Here is a 20,579-nt window from a genome sequence, read left to right on the forward strand (position 1 = left end):
GCAGAACCACAATGTGCTGTCCAAATATTGTCGGTTCTTCCTCTTCTACACATCCCCTTAGATTTCCATTCAGGCAAAAGTCAAGTAAACATTGACTTTGGGTTGCTCCCTTGGTGACACCAATATCAACTCCTCATGCAAAACTCTGAGCTTGCTTTTCTTCGGGAGCAAAGGAAAAAAATAACGGATGAGAAGCTGATAGCTAAGCACCTGTATGGAGCCTGTATTATTTTCAAGGTGAACATAAAACCACTGTATATTTTAATCTGTGAAGAAATACATTAATTTGAACTCATGCCTTACCTTTCCCAAGAACATTGTGGGAAAAATGTTTTGTGCAAAATGTTATCTTTGAGGAAACAAACTCTAAAGTGAAGGATCATTTCCACTATCTGCAGAATTTCCATCCTTTCAGCTGATCATGCAGGCTGGGGGATTTTTGGAGATTCCTTAGCATAACATCATGTACTTTCTTTCACTCCCTCTTTGCCTTGCTCACACAAAATTAAGCAATGATCATTTATTATTTCCTTTCTTCTGTGTGGTTTGTTGCACTGCAATATCAAGTCAGGCAAAAAGGGGCAGGACTGCTACCTCTCTTTTTACTTTCATACTCACTGTAGTTCATGGTTCAATTGCATCCTAAAGAGAACTGGATTTGGAAAATTCCAGCATGACATATCAAACAACAATATGGTGTACCAAATTCCAATAAGAGAGGGTGGCCATAATTCCGAAGCTGAGTTTCTAAGTTCCTAGTGGCCTCTGGCCTGGCAACTTTTAAAGATGAAGAATGAAGGCTCAGCTAAATGAGCCCGGGATTGATTAAAGTAATCCTTATGCTCGTGGGTCATGCAGCCAAAATAGAGGGATGCCCTTACAGGTGTCTCCTTGACTATAATGAAGGCCTTTCCAGGACAAGACTAGAAACCCACCAAATAGTGGGGGGAGAGGGGCTGCATTAAAAAAAAATAGGAGTTTTAGGGTGCAGTCCTATGCCTTGCACCCTTGAGGCCCCAAACCCTCTGAATTGGGAGACTTATGTGCATCCTGTGCCAGAATGAAACACTGGGTATTTTATCTAGGCAGCCATTCCTGGCCATCAAGGTAGAGTACTGAGGATGGTGAGGCACGGCGGCTGGGGCATCAGCAGGAATCAGCCTGTCCTCAGCCCTAGCCTCCTTTCCTCCTCTCCCTTCCCTTTATCCCCATCTAAGGCCCACTGGATGTCCAGGAAGAAGGTGGCTGGTGTGGTTCTTTCCATGCTGGCTGTGTGGGGAGTGGGACAGCAGATCAGCCCTTGGAGCCCAAGGTCTGAAATCCTGTAATTGCAGGATCTTGGAGCTAGGATTCTGAAAAATTGCATGGCCTCCCTGACCACACTGGGAAGTCATAGGATCATGCCCTTCATGTAATTGCTTGAACTTCTGTAAGATGTGGTGTTGTAAGTACAACTGTTTCAGGACCAGAAACAAAAGACCAATGAAGGCACTAATATTGCCAGTAAGGTCAATACCAAGTCAAGTCTTGTCATTTTGCCAGAAAATCCACAGTTATGTTCTTTTATAATAAGGGCCGGGAGACCTCTCCGCCTCCATTAGAGTCAAAGATTTGGGGTTAATCTAGGAGCTTTTTCCTCTTTCTTTGAGTGGCCTTACTCTGGTGTGTCACAATAAAAGACAGTTAACATTTATTTATATGCAGAATCAGTTAAGAAATCTCTCTACAAACACAAGTTACATAGAAACAGCAAGTCAGAAATAGGATAAAACACCAAGAGAAAAAAACAATGTAAATACATTTCAAAAAAATGTGTTCTGATTTTTTGTCTTTTTCTTTTTCTTGACTAGCACCATCTGTATACAAGAAAGTATGAACATAAATGTTTGGATAATAAAGATTTGCAAGGCACTTAAAAAGTTTTTCCACGTATTTTTACTTTAATGGTGCACTCAGCAGTGGCCCTACATCTGCTCTTTCTCCCTCTTCAGTTATTGTGAGGGAAAAAGTCACTTCTGACAGCAGTTCCTATTTACAAACATGTCCTTACAGATTTCTCAAAGTGCTCTTTCAGGCTAGGAGACTCCACATCCTTATTTCTCAGCATCTTTGCTTTTCACCATCATCTGTTCAGTTTATGCTCTGCTCTTCAGCATAATAAAGACAAACTTCTCTTCTCCCACACACAGTCGGAACATGACACCAACCTCCATCCTCATTCTGTGTCTTTGGGCTGCTGTTGAAAAGGGAGGAAGGGGAGACATAGTCCAGAATGTTCTTGAGGTTAACCCTTCACCGGCGCCTGGAAGTGATGTCAAAGCAGGTTATCATCATGAGGTGGGCCTTACAGTAGTTCACCCGGTTTTCTAGTCGCTCAGTGACGCACTCCAGAGCCTCCAAGTACTCCAGAGAATCCAAGTCAAATACTTGCTCCAGATCAACTATGAGAAAAGAAACCGAAGCTGTTGGAGAGGCAGGAGAAAACCAGCACAGTGCCAAAGTCAGAGCTGCAATTCCTACCTTACTTGAAAGGTCTTCATCCATAATGGATGGGACCAAGGAAGTATCTCTGCAAGAATATAGGCAGTGCACCTCTCACAAGAAGGCTGTATACCAGGGATCATCCATCCACTTGCACAAGCAGTAGAAGAACACTGCTGGACTTGTCGCTTAATTCCGCTCTGCTGGGCACATCCTCTTGAGTACAGAAGCAGATTCATGGGCAGAATGCAATGGGGCACCCCACCAATTTATGTCTGCAAGCAGCACCCACCATTTGAGGAACTGAAATAAGCAAAGGTGTTCATTTCTGGAATTGGACAAGTTGGCAGAACTCACAAAAGGGAGCTTATTCCCACAACCCAATCCAGAAAAGAACATTCCTATTCATTTGGGGATTTCTCTGAGAAGTTTCTGATTTCATCTGGAATGTGTTAAACCTCTCTTGTGGGGAACCCACCTGTGCAACAAAATTGGTGGGGCACAAGAAAGTTGGTGGAGATGCAAGGACCCATCTGGATTCTTCTCCCTGTGCAGAAACGCATCTTTGATTTCAACACCTCATCACTTAATTACATAATTGCTACTGATTTGCAGGCAAGCAAATGAGCAACTTTCACTGAAGACTGGTGCTATTCTCTTGGGCCTGTCCTGTACTGAGTTCTCCAGTCTGATAGATTGACTTGTTATTCCTCCTTGCTTGCAGCCTGCCTCCTTGGCATGCCATCCAAAACGACCAATCTACAGCAAATCAGACTGGGTTTCCTTCCTACTTTGGTGTTAAATTAGCACAGCACAACTAGAAAGAGAATATTATCTCCAGTGAGGACTGTTGTGGATAAATGATGCTGTCCTTATCACCTACTCTCTTGAAAACGTCATAGAAATATCACATTCATTGCTACACTTTGCTTTTAGGACCTTTTGCTTGTGTTATCAGTCCCTCTTTCTCTCTTCATATATATCTCTGCCAACTGAGGATGGTATTTACAAAAGAGATTCAAATCCACACAAGCTTATGGCACACACAAAAACTGTTAGTTTCTGAGGCACCACAGGGGACTTGGTATGGTTTGAAGCAACTAAAAGGCTATCTGCTCTGGTGGAATAAACAATGAAACTGCTCCTAGGTACATGGCTCTTTTTCTTTTTTGTAGGCGAATGGGACTACCTGAAACAAGACAATCAGTCTCTCTTTTACGTAAACTCACGTGCATATGAGCTTCACAATGGATGATTCTGTGGCCAATCACAGTCTTCCAATAACAGAACAGCCATGCTTTCTTCATATGTACTAATGTGCATATAATGTGAATGTATATTACTTCCTATACTGAAAATTATCATTTGAAAGGAGGGACTAATTTCCAAAGGAGGCAAATTACTATATTAAGGCATAGAGGAAGCTAATTTACCCTTAAACATTGCTGTAAATCACCTGAGAATGCATGTTCCAGTGCATGTAAACTGGTCAGTTATCAAGGATCACAGATGCTTAACCAAGCCGGTGCTTTTCAGACAATTTGCCTCTGCCACTTGGCAGGCAGCTGCCAATTCATGCTAGTCATGACTGTGACCACAGAAGGCCCACGTCCCTGGCCAAAGGATCAAGTCTGCTGAAGCACTTCCATCCAGCAGGAACACCAGCCTGGTCCCAACAGAATGACGACGCCTTCTTTGCTCTGGCATTGTTAAAGTGATCTCTTCTTCTATTCATCTGCAGTTCCCTTGTGTGTGTGTGTCACTTTGTATATTTGAGGTCTAAGAGCAGGGCTTGTGTCTTAAATACCACATGTTGTTAATACAGGAAATAATTAAATGACAGCCAGTTCCACACAATCTATTCTTAATGTAGATTGGCTACAGTGCCACAGTTCATGTTAAGGACATGTCTTTGTCATCAGACAATGCCCTTGGCTAGCAAGGACTATTCTTGTCATTGGACTGGAGCTCAGATCGTCTGGTTGCATAAGGGCAGAAAAATGCTTATTATAAATGATAATTTCTACCTAACTCCCCACTAACCTGTAACAGCTCCAAGCAACCAGAAGCAAAACAGTTTTGCTTTACATCTATTTATCCCTTCCCATCAAAGGTGTCCTCATGCATGTTTGGTACTACTATGGAGATTTGGCTGTATTTATATCCTTAAAAAAATGTTGTTTTCTTCTTCAGAGGTATCATGATTTGAATGTGGGATTCTTTAATCCTTTTATGACTGAGTTGTATCAACTATATCCGTTTCTGGCTATATATAACAATGAAATTAGTATCTTACATAAGCCATTTCAACCAAGAGTCAAATTTGCCTTAAAGTATTATTTCACAGCAGGAGAGAAGATTTATAATATAATTCATATGTCTGAGTGATCTGAGGGCAAAAGGAAAAAAAAATCTCATTTTCAAAGGCTGTGGAGTGAGACGCATAAGCGTTAATCTAGTGACGGCAATATTCCTCACTACAGTGCCGTACAATTCCTGGATTCAGCTTTTGATCAAATTGGCCCACTTGGTTCTGATGCCATCGTTTAGGCAGGATTTTGTGTGTATGGTTCTAGAAGCACGTTCAACCTACATCCATCTCAGATCAAATGTCAATTCAGTCTTTGCTTATAAACATAACTGCTCATGAAGTAGCTAATGCATGGTAAACTGTTGTGTCCAATGAAATGTATCAAACTTGCGCAGTAAAACTTACATTCACTGAGCCATTTATTAGGATCCAGCATCAGATACTGCTTGGTCACTTCCAGCTCCCTCATTAACCACTCATACTTGGCCTTGACCTCAGCAATTCGCTGCTGCCGATGCTCCAAGATTTTCAGTTTAGCATGGAAGCAAATCACTTCCTACTCAATAGGATATATGAAGAGAAGCAGATAGGAAAAAAGGGAAAGGGAAAAATGAGACCAAGTTAGATTTCCTCCAGGCAAATTCTTGGTAGTAACATAGAAACAGAGTGAGTCAGACGGGGTCTCCTGGGCCATCTAGTATGACCCCCAGCTCCAGCCGATTCCATTCATGACATGCCTACCATGTGCATGCCTGGCCCATCCTTGAACACCCTCATGGATGGGGCTTCAACCACCTCCCATGGAAGCATTAGAGAAGCTAGGTAACAATTACAGAAGCTCAATACATGGAGCTCAATACATGGAGTGGAACGTAACAATTACAGAAGCTCAGTACCTGGACTAACAAGTTATCTGTTCTTTGCAAGTTTCTTAAAGAGTTACTTGCAAACTTCACTTGCAGCAACAGTGGTTGCTCTACGCTTCCCTTTTGGTCCAGGGAAAGGGCCAAGAAGATACCAGTATACATGAGCAAAATACACCAAGACACAATTGACTTATTTGTATTTTTAAAATGGAAATAAATCCATGAGGATGGTCTCACATTGTTGTCACCCATGCGCCGTCGCTGGAGCCGCTCCACATCATCAATCTCATAGACTTTGATCTCAAAGGGCTCCCCCATTCCCCTCTGAGCGCTCCGCAGGGGTCCATCTACCCAGCGTACTGCTGGGCTGGTTGGTTTCCTTACAGGGGATGTTGTGTCAAGTGATAAAGCTGGAATGAGTCTCCGTCTCTGAGAACCTGGAGAAATCAATTGTAAGGCCTTTTTTAAAAACAAAGAATGAGCCTCTAATTCCTGCGAAAGATACAGCATGCAAGGAACCAAGAGCAAGAAAGATTTAGCTCTGAACGTTGCCATTAAAGCTTCTATGATATTGCAGTTCCTTAAATGCTTACATATATGTTCTGTGTTGCACAGGGGATGTTGTTGCATTTGATCTTTGCTTTGACTGGTGGCAATTAGCACAGGAATTGCAAAATGTTACAGAATGAGAGAGTAATACAAAAAGCTCACAGTGGAAACAGATAGTGGAACAATGCAGAATGGGTTCCAGAAAGGGAAAACTGACTCTCTACTCACTCCAAATAGAGGGAAACAATAACTCAAAGGTGCAATGCTGCAGGCACTTACCTGAGAGTAAGTGCAATTAAACCGAACGGAATTTCTTTTTGAGTAGACAGGCATAGGATTGTACCATTTGTGCCTCTGCAAATGTGACACAGCCAAATGGCTCAGTTGGCAGAGCTCAGCTGAGTTCTGTTGGCAGAGTCCTGGGTCTTGTGGTGCCAGATACCAAAAGAAAGGGGAAAGGTAGACAGCGATAGCAGGACAAAAGACAGCAGGATGCAACCTGAGAGTCAGTGATTACTATTTTTGAGAATCACAACTGAAGAGAGTACAGTTGGCATGTTGAACTGACAGGTGTTGGAGCAGCTGCACTACATTTTACCCCTGGTCCATTCAAAACTCAAAACAAGACCCAGATGTAAAAAACAAAACAAAACTAGCAGTAACTCAACTCATCCATGACAACTCATGAACTAGTGCCTCCAACAACATTGGGGTGGCCATATCAAAGGGAATTACAGGTCAAGTGTAAGATTATGATCACTTTGCACGGTGTAGTATCTCCAAATAAAGCACTGCAAAGATTCCTTCTGTTGCAGAGCACTGCAAGGACTCCTTCTGACTCCTTCTGTCCATTGTCTGTATCCTTGGGGAAAAGTCAGTTCCTCATGAAGAAATAAGGGTTTCTTCATAATGGAGCACCATGTGAATCTGGGCCCGTTTGGCCCAGATAGTCTGGGACAGTTTCTAAAGGAAATGTCTTGGCTGTTAGGGTTCGGTCCTGTGCCAATGGGAAGGAAGTACTGTGAGTGCACACAGATTATTTTTAATCCCCAAATAAAAGAGTTTTGATGACTCTCAGAAATGAACTGGTTTAACATTAAACACAAACCAAGAATTGCTCAAAGTAATTCATGTTTCAGTTTGAAAAACTACTGGAAGCCAATTGACTAAAGCTGATCCCTGCTATCCCTGTACAATCACAATAGCCAAGTAATATTGTTATTAGAAAGACGGCTGTGTGGTTATCTGAAAACTAAAAACAATGTTGGGGAAAAACTGGAGATAGGATTCTAGATAACAGTGTTTTGCTTCTGCTTCTAACAGAGGGTTGTTTGGGTGCTTTTCTTATGGAACATTTCCTGCTATGGCAAGTGGATTTTCTCAGGAAGAGATGGATAGGTTGCCTAAACTGAACAAGTGCACTTGATTGCATAATACATGATCCATCCATTTCAAAGGTCCATTAGCTGTGATGTTGGAATTAGATCCACGCTTTTTCTGAAGATCCTTGTGAATTTGACTGATCTTGTTTATATTTGGGTTCTTACCTTTTGAGCCACATTTGTAAATGCTTAGTCATCTTGCTAAGTGTAGCAGTGGAAAAGGAGGGGGGAGGAGAAAGAACAATCTTTCCTACTTGCAGAGAAGGTGATCTGAAACTTAATCTACTTTAAATAAGCATTGATTAATGAGCTACTTATTAGTCTGGACACAGAAAGTATGGTGTGACTTACGAAGAATTCCTGCTGCCTTTTGGTCCTTCCACTTAGTCTCCGTGGTTTATCTGATTTTGCCTGAGATGGATTGTGTAAGATAATACATCTACACAGTCATGTTTTAAGGTGAGTGTCACCAAGAATTCATGGTGACACAAAAGGGGGACACTTTAAGCAGTCAAAAAGTGTCCACTTGAACACATGCACACACACTAACTGTAATGAGCTTAACCGTGCCTTCAAGTTAATGATTTTATTTTTATATAAAGATAATGCTAATTAATGTGTATCAATAAACTGACTGATTAAATTTAATTTCAAAGCTTGACACTGCTTTGGCTTTACTCTTTGCTCTACTTGTTTGGAAAGATGCAAATTAAAATTCAGAGCAGGTTACCAAACAAACACTATACTTTTCAAGGGATCAGAAAGCAGCATCCCAGTGCCAGTGCAAAGATCCAATGGCTGCCATCAAAATAATGCCGGCAATCAAACTCACTCCTACTGGTGTGACTTATTATGATAAAGAACAGCAGATGTGCAGCTCCTGAGAGTAAGACCAGAGCCCCTTTCAGACGCTTCATGTTCTCCTGAGAGTGTTCGCCTGGCATTATATTAAGTTCTAGATTTAGAGTTGTTCAGACTGCATGTTTAGACAGAAATATGATGTTGGCTGTGGAATACTGGGAAATTTAGGGCTTTTTCTGTCTGAGACTCTCTGTCTAGCCTACTCACAAGGTTGTTGTAAAAATAAACTGGAGAAGAGGGTGATCCTGGCTTCATTGCAGGAGGAAAAAGGGTGGGATATAAATGCAGTAATGAATAATAAATAAAATGGATAGGTTGCACCGTTAGGTGGCAATCCTATATACCAATGGTGGCAAACCTGTGGCATGTGTGCCAAACTGGGCACGCAGAGCCCTCTCTGTAGGCATGCAAGCCAAGTCACCCCAGCATCACCCCAGAAGTTGAGCATTGGATAACAGTGCACAAAGGGGCCACACGCATGCTCAAAAGGGAGCAGCAGCAACAGGCGATGATGGCACGAGCCGCGACTCATTAGCTGCAACTCATCCGAGCTTTCGCATGGCCAGTCAGTGCGCTGCCAAGGAGATATCTATATCCTTTATGCTTATATATTTATAAATATATAAATATATATATTTGCTTGGACTGGCTGTGAGTTGTTCCTTCTAAATTAAAACCTCAGTTTTCAGATTTTATTGCAGTGTTGGCACTTTGCAATAAATACATGGATTTTGGGTTGCAGTTTGGGCACTTGGTTTCTAAAAGGTTCGCCATCACTTGGGTTAGAGTTAGAAAAATGAGCAGTCCTGGAATGATTCTGATGGTTGGAATGTGTTTAGAATGGGCAGAGATGATGAGCTGTGCAGAAAAAGCTACTCAAGGAAGGCTTTTTCAATATCGCCCTCTTTTCAGTGGAACTTTGCCCCTATATTAGGGTTAGGAGTGTGCACCAGGGTAGGGTTAGGGTTAGAAAAACAAGGTGTCATGGCATTATTTTGATGGTAGGAAAGTGATTAGAATGGGCCGAAAGAATGAGCTGTGTAGAAAAAGCTACTCAAGTAGAGCTTTTTCAAAATCGGTCTCTTTTCAATGAAATTTTTCAACTATATTAAGGTTAGGGGTGTGCACCAAGGTGGGGTTAGGGTTAGAAAAGCAATGTGTCCTGGCATTAGTTTGATGGTTGTAATGTGTGGGGAGATGGCCAGGATCGCAGTTGCGTTCATGCAGGGAAGACATGTGTGATCACGGCTGTGCTGTGCTGTGCCCGTCTTTCCTGCAGGAGCGCACCAGTGATCGCGCACGTCTTCCCTGCACTAACACAACTGCGATCCTGGCCATCTCCCCACTCGGGGGGGGGGGCGGCGGGAGATGGCCGCAATCGTGCTGGTTGGGGGGCGGGAGATGGCCGAGATTGCGCCCATCTTTCCTGCAGGAGCGCGCCCATGCCAGGGTTTCTTTGAGAAGCACCACCCCAACATAAATGTAACGAACAGAGTGTTGAATCTGATGAACAATAACGTGGTCTCTCATTTCCTTTTCTGTTTCTATGTTTCCAGAGGGTTATGCAGCGTGGGAAAAAACAAGTGACTATAGACAGATTTTTCACCAAAATTGACCCTGCAGCTAAGAGACAAAGAAGAGAGGAAACCCCTGAAGGAGATCTCCCCAATGTCCTTATGGAGGGGGACTCGCCCTCAAAACAATAACCTCCCTACCCCACCTAGGTTAGTGTTCTCCACTGTACTGTACAGTACTTTGTTACTTTGTTGTTCTTTGTCACTTTGTTTCAAAATTTCTGATTAAAAAAAAATAGTCACAGAACAGATTAACCTTATTTACATTGAACCTTATGGGGAAATTTAACTTGGGTCACAACCAATTTGGGTCACAACCAGAGTCGTGGAATGGATTACATTCGTGAGCCAAGGTACCACTGTATATATGTTTGCTTAGACTGCCTGTGAGGTTATTTTTTAAACTAAAACCTCAGCTTTCAGGTTTTATTGTAGTGTTGGCACTTTGCGATAGATAAGTGAATTTTGGGTTGCAGTGTGGGCACTCTGTCTCTAAATGGCTAGCCATTGCTACTGTATGCACTTATGTTCAAGTAAGTCCTGTTGAAGCCACTGACAGTTATTTCCAAGATGACATGCATAGAAATGTGCTGTTACTGTCTCTAACAAAGTAAGTTTTAATAACAAGTAAACAAGCATTTAAGTATTTCAATAATAGAGTGAGTCTAGGACTGCACTGATTTTCTTAAGAAAAAGTCCAGTGATGCAATTTAAGATTCTTTACCTGATCTTAGATAGAACCTTTAAGACATGGCACTCTCTTATCTTTCCCTTGCCCCCTGCTTCCTCTCCTTCCCATAATCAAGATTCAATATTCTTCTTCCGAGTTTTCAAGACTTCAAGGGTTGGAAAACTCACACCTTTTGCTCCACTTGTTTTGCTGCCTGAAGAAAGTAAAGAACTGGCTTCCAAGCAGCAAGACAAGCTGCCTCCCTGACACATCTGTCTGGGACTAACCCCAGAGCTACTGTTTTCCAGTAAAAAGCAGAAGTGTTGCTGATAACTGGAGCTCATCTGGAAAAGCCCTTCCAAGGAGAAGGGGGAAACAAATATTGGGAGTGACCTGTCTTAACCACATGCAGGAGCTGGCCTGACGCCTTCCATATAGTGGTGAGGACACCTGGCTGCAGGAGGACTGGTTTTATATATTGATTAAGGACTGATTCTATATACTCCCTTACTGCAAGACAGTCCGAATCTGACTCTGAAAGCATCCAATTGTGCCAGTTGTACCAAGATGGCAGCCAAATGTGCCATCAGTTGATTGAATGAGGACACCTGAGTGTAGACTGTTGTTTGAGCCTGTTAGCATGTGGCTGACAGCTAGAGTCTTCATGTGTTCACATACTGTAACAGCAGTACAGATAAAAGAATTCCAATGGGAATGTTAATCATAATAAATAGAAGAAAGACCTTCAATTTCCTGTTGAAGACACAATACAGCGGGCAACTTTTTATCATGCAACTATTCATTAGGAAGTTAAACACTGAAGTTTTCTCAAGGGAAAACTGTGTAAAATTCAATAAAATTCCACATATTTGTCTCCGGTCAGTATTAACTGATTATATGTCCTAGTTATTTCATTTAGCCTTTCCTCCACCGCCACCCCCATTTCTTCCACATGTTCCCTGTGCTGCCTGATCTAGGTCTGAGGCAGACCCTTACAGCCTCATTGCACATGGTGGACGGACAAGTAATTTGGGGGGAGTCCCAGGGAAAATACAGCTCTTAGCAGACAGTGCCAAATACCCACACATCTCCAGCTACCCGTTGCACAGTGATTCCCCCCAATCCCTGCCTTGCTTATCTTCACAGGGACTAGATGCCAGTTCACTATTTCTGTGTCAGTTGTCTGATGCTATTGTAAGCGATTCCCAGCTGCTTACGGTCCCAGGCACTCTAAGCACAGCTTCCTTTTAAAAAATGAATTGGTCCATTCCCTTTCCCTACTTTCCCAAAAGCGAAGGCACAATGCCAGACAAGCCAGTGGTGACTGTGTTCCTGCAAGCTAATTCCAAGCCAGCCAAGTAGGCAGGTTTTATTTACAAGTGGCCTAGTGGTGTCCAACTCAATCATGCATGTTCCGGAGAGCTTTCAACATGCACAATAGCCCACTGCTACTTCCTCTATTAAATCATTCCTATATTCATGCGGTTGAAAGCTCAGTACGGGCACGTGGTAGCCAAGCGTGTAAAAAATGATTACTCTGATCCCTTTCAACACAGATTTGCTGCATGGAATGGCCTGAGTGTGACCTGAGAAAATCAATGCTGTTGTTTTTAATGAACAACAATAAAAAATGCAATTGGGGCCCATTCCACCATCTCTGCTTTCCAGTCAGTATTCAGGTGTTTAAAGGGGTCACCAAGCACACAGAGGTTCATCAGCTCCTTTTACTGCTATGAAGGCACTCGTAAGTTAAAAAATAACTCTGTGTATGAATTACCATCCATACTGCCATTACCATGACTTGTGGGGATGAAAACTATGTGTGATGCTTTTATTCCAAAGACTGTGCCTGCAATCCAACATGACCCCAAGAATACTCCTTTATTGAGGAGGCTGGCTTTGCAATGTGAAGGTGTTAACACATAGCATCTATCAAAGCAATGATTCCTCTGATTGGTAGAGTCAGTTCTTGCTCATGTCAGGAGCTGATTCCAAATGTAATCTCTCTCTTCTCTTCCCCTCCAAAACCATCTGGCTCTACCCCCAGACAGGTTCATGCTGGTGGCAGGCCAGATGGTAGGAACACTGGACATGAATTGCTCTGCATATTTGGCTTTTACCACTGGGTTAATGAACTCACACCTCTCCCCATTCTACAGGGTCTCACCCCAAACCAGGGGCGGTCTAGTCCTCATCAGCCTCTTGACAAATCTTGGCATTTCAGCAACATATTACAACCCTTCCATTTCTTCTAGCTTACTTTCACAGTCTGAACCTTCTAGCTTGGAATATGGTATTTTAAGAGAAGGCAGCCTTATTTCTACGCTATGTTTGGTTTGGGTTTTTGAACATGTTTGGCTGTTTTATATATAGCATTGCTTTTGCTTTTCTCTTATCCAGATGCACAAAGCAAAAACAACAACAACAACCCCTTCTTACTCTTTGGTGTTCAGGGCTTATTTAAATCATGACGAAGCTGGAAGAGACTCACAGAGGGCCACTGGGGCCAATCTTGCCCCCTTCTTCCTCTCATACAGTTCACCACAAAGTCCAGAAATCTAGGTATTAGCTCTGCCAATCACCCAAGGCAGGTTCTGGGTGCCTGTAGCAAAGTACCCATGCCAATCTGGCTGAGAAGTGAAAGTCCAAGTATGACACTTCTGCTTCTTTTATTCACCACTTCCTGGAAATCATTATCAAGAAGATACAAATTCATCCACAGGGAAGTCTGGGGAGAGTAATTTTATTTCCCTATGTAGGTTTCTACCTGCAGGGTGGGTACTAACACTTAAAAACAAAAGCAACAGAACAGGTGCATCAGTACAAGTGGCTGCTGCTATCTAAGCATGTTCATACCTCTTCTAGTGGAATATTTTTACCTGAAACATTTCCTTGACAGTGGCCTTCTCAGCAGGGGCAGCAGCCTTCTCTGCCTAGATATTCACAAATAAACCCTGACTGGCATATGACAGATTTTGAAACCTCTGTTCTTCCCAGACTACACGGTCAGCATGAGAGGCCCAACACCAAAATGCAAATGATCTAATTCAATCTGATTATTGGCACTTAGCCTCTTTGTTTTATGACAGTTTTTTTTAATCAGTTCCCTTAGTGGGGAATCTTGCCAACAAGCAGGAGTATGAATTGTGGTTTCAAACAAAGAACTAAAGACGGCGCAGCTCAAAATTTTAGAGATGGAGCTTTAATTTTCTCTAATCATAACAGTTTTGGTGTAAAGCAAACAGAACAAGAAACCTCACCTGGATTTGACTGTCAAAGCTGACTGGGATTGGAAGCACTGAAATCAGCACCACTGTTTCTAAAATGTCTTTATCAAATGTTAGAAAATATCACTTATTTTCCCTTCTAATAGTGAACTGAGTGGTGCATGCAAACAAAATAGGATGGCCAAAAGACAAGTGACCAGGATCAGCATATTTGGGGGAATCTTCTCAATTGCAGAAAGGCATACAGATTTTTTAGAAATCAGACAGGTCCAGTCTCTCCTCCTGCCAACAACCCAATGAAGACTGGTATTCTTGGTAGCCATGGAAGGGAGCGCAGCAGCTGGACAAGGAAAATGGGTAGGAACCTGAATGGCCAGTTTGGAACGAATGGCTGGCTGGAACCTTGAACAGGAATGCTCCTTTTCAAAGAGAAGCTTCTGCAACATTTTGTCTCAGGCCCACTTTAATGAGCTCTTTGTTGCCTTCCAGGATCCACCCTGAGTCTATGGATTTAATTGTTGCTTCTATCTGATGTGCAAATCAGGTAAGGCTGAGTTAAGTCCTTGCACTGAATCCAAAGAACCTGTAGCTCAATTCTCTTTCGCAAGGCAGTCATCCACATAAACTCTTGTATGCCTCAATGCCCACGTCCTTGATCTCCCTTCCAAGTGAGCCAGCCCAGTCCTTGCCAGCAGGCAGCCGGCCAGGCAGCCAGGAGCAAATTACATTGGGCCCCTTTGTCTGCCTGTAACAAGCTGCTCCCTAAAGCCTGGCCACAAAGCCCCGTTCTATAAAACCCAGGCATGCCGCTTCTGCTGCACTGAGTCTCTCTTGTGGGCTTAGCATGTTTCCAGTTCTGAGCTAATTGGTTTACAGAGAAGCAAAAGCATTTAAAAAAGAAAGGGAGCACCAAAGATCTTGCAGTCCATGTAGACACATCCTCCTAATGATGGAAAACTGGTTCCCTCCTGAACCAGCACTACAGTCAATAATTAATCACAGTTACAGGCAGACCAGGAGCCCTTTGATCTATCAAACTATAGAAAATGGACCTGAGCCTGTTTTATACAAACCTGAAGGAAGGGGGGACTCTGAGGAAGATCACTAAAGTTTCCTCAGAAAACCTCATCCTGTTGCAAATGATACTTATTCAGTGCTCAGGGGCTTGTTTCACATTGGAAACACCACAGGGGATGGGAGGTGGAAGCCAATAAATAGCATGTAGGAAAAGTATTTGTAAAGATTTTCTGAGAGCTTAAGTGATGCCTTGATGTATGAGGTAAACCTAATTATAGGCTTGCATTCTGCTGCATTCTCCCCGTTCTCTTTCCAGGACCGATTTGCTTGGAGTGATACACCTGAAGAATGGGATATTCACACCGAGAGGGTCAAATTCACCTCAGGTAGAAAGACTCCTACTAGTTTAAACTCAAGGGCATTTTGAAGGGCTGAGATTTAGAAAGCCCAATAGTAGCATTTAGAAATACTAAGCAAAAGGTGTCCCCTAGTCTACAGCAGGGAGCAGCATATACTTCAAGGCACGCGCACACCGGACATGAGGCAGAGTGCCAGTCCGGCCCAAGGCCCCCGCGGTGTGCAGAGCGCAGGCCTGCCAGGTTTCCTTCCCACACACCAAGCAAGCTTCCTGGCAGCAGCCACCCCAGCCTCCCCTCCACCCGCCGTGCTTGGCTGCTGCAACTGCACTTCCTCCTCTCATGCTTCTGTGAGCTCTCTCTCTGCAGTGCTCTCGCTGCTTGGCTCTCCCTCCACACGGCTTGGCAGGCTTGGCTCTCCAAAGCACACGGCCTGGCAGGCAACGGTGAGGAGAGGTCCCTGGTTCGTCAGCAGGCACGCTGTGCAGAGCCTCTGTAATTGCTGAGGCCCTAACTGTGCCCACCAGCCTGATTCCCTCGCAGGCACTCTGGGAATCTGAAGACGACGGATGCAGCTGCAGCCTCAACAGCAGGCTACGAAACGACTTTTTAACAGGCAGGGCAGCAGGGTTATCTGCCATGACTTTCCCTGGGGGTGGCTGCCTGGGTCCCACCTGACCAGCAGGATTTTATACCTCTGCAAAGTCTAGCCTTGGCAAAGACACTGCGCACACTCACCAAAGGGAGAGCAGTGTTCCCATCAGTGCTGGTGACTATCCCTTGCTCTGCTTCCTTCAAAGTCCAGCTAAAGGGAATCTAAGGGACTACAGTGCAACAGAATGAGCTGGTGGAGTTGCGTGTTAGCAGAATGGGTTTAAGAGTTTAACATGAGCTTTCGGGAGGAGCTGCTCCCATGTGTAGGAAAGAAGGATCCTTTCAAGTGAGTTTTTTTGCACTCACGTGCAGCAGAGGGACAGTGGTGGTCCTTTTATCAGCAAAACTGGACTCAGGGAAGGCAGTCCAGGAATCTTAAAGATGGACATCTTCCCCCTGGCTCCCTGATAACAATTTTTCAGGCCTTTTAGCAAAAACGTTTAGACTAAACTTAGTTACAGGAAGGAGGAAAGTGCAATCTTTCCTGACTGTACCTTCCAGAAGTACAACTTCCAACACCGCCCCCGCCCCCAGTCCAACATATCTTGAAGGCACCAGGTTGAAGAAGGATGGTAATCATCAGTCCAAAAACACGGGGAAGAATTGCATTTGCTTACTGGGAGAAGGGCTGGCATCATTTCCTTGAGCACTACAGCGGAAGGGTGTGCTGCTTTTAGTTTTGCATGCACACATTGCTGTTATTAACTAGAATATTCATTGCCCATCGATGGGATTTGAGCCTTCACACTAAGAGTTCACATACGGGTGCTTTTGACAGCGAGTGTGTGTTAAGGACCCTTAGTATGCACTCCTGCACAGGGACCAGGTTCAGGCCATGGCTCCTCTAACTAAAAGCACTTCCATTTGCAGGACTTGGAAAAAGCTTCCTGCAGGGCCCTGGGGAGGAGTCACAGCCGTGTCTGTGTGGCTTTGCCTGCATACTGATGTGCAGCCAAGCCAAGGCATCCACGCAGGCATACTTCTAACATCAAGCAGTTTCCAAAGAACCACCGGATTCGTTTTTGCCATGGCATTCCTAATTTTAAAAGCACCAAGTGAAGAACTTTTGAGCCCCATCGATGTCAGTGAGAGAGGGAGTTAAGTACCTACTGAACACTCCAATTAGGATCAATGGGACTTGAACGCCCTTCAGTTTGCCTGAGCGGCATCCCCTACTTTGTATTATAGCTTTTCCTGGCATGCCTGATGCCTGAGTGGCTGTTCTGCAGGCCAGCCGACAGCCTCGTGGCTTGCTGAAGCCAGCATTATCACGCATGCCATGCTGAGGATTCATCTTCTGCAGGGTAAAGAGATGTTAGGAGCTGCACAGATGCAGGAGGTGGCAAGAGAGGGAAGGCCTGCCACACACACACACACACACACACACACACACTAAATGCTTGGGTAGTGTCATGTGCATCTTTTGAATATTCAAGCCGCAACTGCAGCCTGCTGTGAAACCCAGAGAAGGTGGTTTGTTGGCCAAGTTCACAAACCACCCAGAATCTATGGGCTGATTTAGGGTTGCTGTCTGCCTCCTGACCTATGTAATGGGAGTGGTTAAGGTGCACAACAGGAATACATTTATACAAATAAGTATGAAACACTTATAGAATGATGGGAGGCAGACAAGTGTGAACATTATTTAGTACAACTGAATCCAGACTTTGCCATGAACTGTCTTTTCACTGTTTCAGCACAGTGGTTGTGTAATACTAGACCACGGTGGCAAATAATGGAAAGTTTAGGCCCGCTGTTAAAGTATTCCCAGGAAAATGTCCATATATACTTAGAGGTGTGTGTGTGTGTTCCTGCCTGCCTGTATTATTACACAATACATCTTTGTTTAAGCTACAAACTTTCAGGTAGCTACAAGCATCTTCCTGTACTTGTTATGCTTAGAACCTGAAATCCAACCAGAATGAAAACTGAAAGGTAAATTGGTCTTGTCTTTCAAAACCTGTCATGGGCTCTTCATCTCCAAGGTTCTAACAACCATTACATAAGTATGTACAAGTAGTGCACTTAAGAAAAGCCAAAAGAAAACAAGATCGCAATCTCCAGGAGACAAGGAGAAAAGAGGATTCAGTCACTGCAGTATGTTGGAACTTCAAAAGTAATTGTGAAACCTGACAAGACTGCTAGTGATTTCCTTAAAAGACTTTATGGCCTCTCTTAAAGGGGCTTTCTCTTGATTCATGTTGATCATGCCTGACAGCTAGCATTTCCGTTAATAATAATCATAAATAAACTGGACAAGGTCACCTGACCTGAAATGAGCATATCTACAGCACCATATCCATTATAGCAGTGTGTATCCATGACAGCAAATCAAGAAGGGTCCAGTGCTCTTGACATCATGGATTAAAATAATATCCAAGCAGAAATGCCTTGGATTCCTATTTTTTTAAATTACAATGACAATCCTTTATACAAGGACAAAGATTAAGGGAAGAACTCCCTCTTTAAGAGAGAGGGAAAAATGAAGTACTACTACTCTCACTCATATGTTAATACTAGCAAATTTCCCCTTAGCATCCGAGCTTAATCTTGACCCAATGCTGCAGTCATAATCTTGCTTTTATGACCACATAAATCTGCCGACATGTAAAAGATTGTGTTTCCACCAAATATAGAAATATGACTTTATTGCTAAGGGGCTGGAGCAAATGCAAAGAGACAGCATATTGCAAGGCAGTAGAAGGCATTAATTCACAATCAAAAGTTTAATGAGGAAAAATATCTAAGTGTTGATTTGCTGAAAATCTTTTTTAAAACCACTGAATTTCTTTAAAGCTGAGTAGCTATAGGCTTAATGAGAAAGAGGTACAATCCAGTTAAAGTGCTAGTCAGACAAAAATAGATGCACCAATGCTCAAAATAAAGCTTCAGCATGTCTGTCTTCCTTTACACCCATGCCCTCTTTCATAATTCAGTAAAGATGAGCTTTGCACACTGTGCTGAAGGTCACTAGATTCAAGCTATACTGGAGAAACAGGGCAAGCAATTCCCAGGGAGAGTGTCTGAGTGCTGGAAGGGAGCGCAAGGGTCAAGCCATCCAAACACCTGCATTACACTAGGATTTGCTAGACTTAAACCATCCCTGACAGATGCTTATTTAGCCTCTTCAAGAAACTATAGATAAAGAATCATGTGCCCTACAGGAGAAATAAAAGCAGGGCATGCCAGATATCCAAATATATCTGGAATGTATGAGTCTATCTTTTTCTTTCCATTTCTTGAGAGGGGGCTGGAGAGGAAGAAACACTGGTGTCCACACATAGTTCAATTATGGAATTTACTTCCATGAGACATAGTGATGGCCACCAGTTTGGAGAGCTTTAAAGAGGGACTGGATAAATTCAGAGAGAATATGGCTATCAGTGGCTACTAGTCCTGATAGCTATATGCCACTTCCAGTTGCTGGGGAACATGGCAGAAGGGCACAGGTGCCCTCATAGGAGGGTGCTATTGTAGTCCTGTCTTGCTTGTGGGTTCACATGAACAGCTGGTTGACCACTATTTGAGCAGAATGCTGGATTGGATCGACCTGGCCTGATCCAGCATGGCTCTTCTCATGTTCTGAAGTGTACAGATTTTTCTGCTGTATTAGTTTAACTATTTACAGAAGTATAGGGTGATACCTACTATACAGTGATTGTTTTCATGAATGAAGCTCCAACAGAACATATAGAAAAACAACAATGGCCGTCATATTCAATTCATGTAGTGAACTCCTTTGAGATATTTTCAGATGTCTTTGAGGCTAGACAGCAGAGATCCTTGTCATCTGAGAGTGTAAGAATTCTCATCTAGTAACACGAGCTTTTCAGAACATTTTCTGACAAAGTTCCCAATGCAAATTCAGTTTGTATAGTTTATTTGCATATGAAAAACCTGCTAGGATTGGAAATTTTCCCGATGCAAAGAAGGTTCATTTGCATAGAAGTTGTTTTAGTCTGCATCAGAAAATGCTTTGATACTCTAGAGCAGGAGCCTTTTAGATGGTTTGGCATATAACTCCCAACATCCCTCACTGTTGGCTATAATGTAAGCCAAAGTATTCAGGCCATGAATTGTCCCTTTTTGCCCTAGAACAAGGGTCCCCAACACAGGGGCCTCCAAGGGTACCTGCAAAGCTCTCCACAAGCTCACCATCAAAAATCATTTTTAATTTTTTTAAGAAACTTGAAAATGGTATAGTGCCAGATTCTCCTTCCTGTTCCTGAATCTGGCACTGATCTGCTGTTCCATGGGCTGGAACAGAAAGCTAGACTATCATCGTGACCCCAGCCAGCATCTTTCATCCATGCAAACCTGTGCCCTCTCTCTCTCCATTCCCAAATGCTAGCTAGCTCTGTTCTTTCTGTCTACTCTCCCCCTTTTCTTGCTCTGGCTCTCCCTTTCCCTTCCCCAGCCTTCCCCCTTCAATCTCTTTCAGCCCCTAGCCTTGATCTTTCTCTCTTCCTTGCCTGTCTACCTGCTGTTCGTCCCAGTCCTAACCTATGGCTTGCTCTCTCTTTCTCTTTACTATGCTATTTCTCCCTCCCTTCCACCCACTAACCTTGCTATTTCTCTCACTTACGCACAGCAACCATTTTGTGACTAGCCACATCTTCTGCAGTAGCCAT

The 20,579-nt window shown here is 43.3% G+C and overlaps 1 protein-coding gene across 1 annotated transcript in view; it reads right to left on the reverse strand.

Annotated features, from left to right (window-relative positions):
* Window positions 1–2,105: 2,105 nt before the first annotated feature.
* The window catches only part of KIF26B (kinesin family member 26B), a 356,451-nt gene continuing 337,977 nt past the window's right edge, over window positions 2,106–20,579 (reverse strand). Inside the window, exons 13-15 of the mRNA XM_044419364.1 lie at window positions 5,896–6,095; window positions 5,198–5,348; window positions 2,106–2,441 (exon numbers count right to left, since the gene is read on the reverse strand). Of these exons, the coding sequence (XP_044275299.1) occupies window positions 2,293–2,441; window positions 5,198–5,348; window positions 5,896–6,095 (500 nt within the window). The 3' untranslated portion in view covers window positions 2,106–2,292. The remainder of the gene's footprint in view (window positions 2,442–5,197; window positions 5,349–5,895; window positions 6,096–20,579) is intronic.

Source organism: Varanus komodoensis, unplaced genomic scaffold (genome assembly GCF_004798865.1).
Source record: "Varanus komodoensis strain SLA01 unplaced genomic scaffold, ASM479886v1 scaffold1, whole genome shotgun sequence".
Classification (NCBI taxonomy): domain Eukaryota; kingdom Metazoa; phylum Chordata; class Lepidosauria; order Squamata; family Varanidae; genus Varanus; species Varanus komodoensis.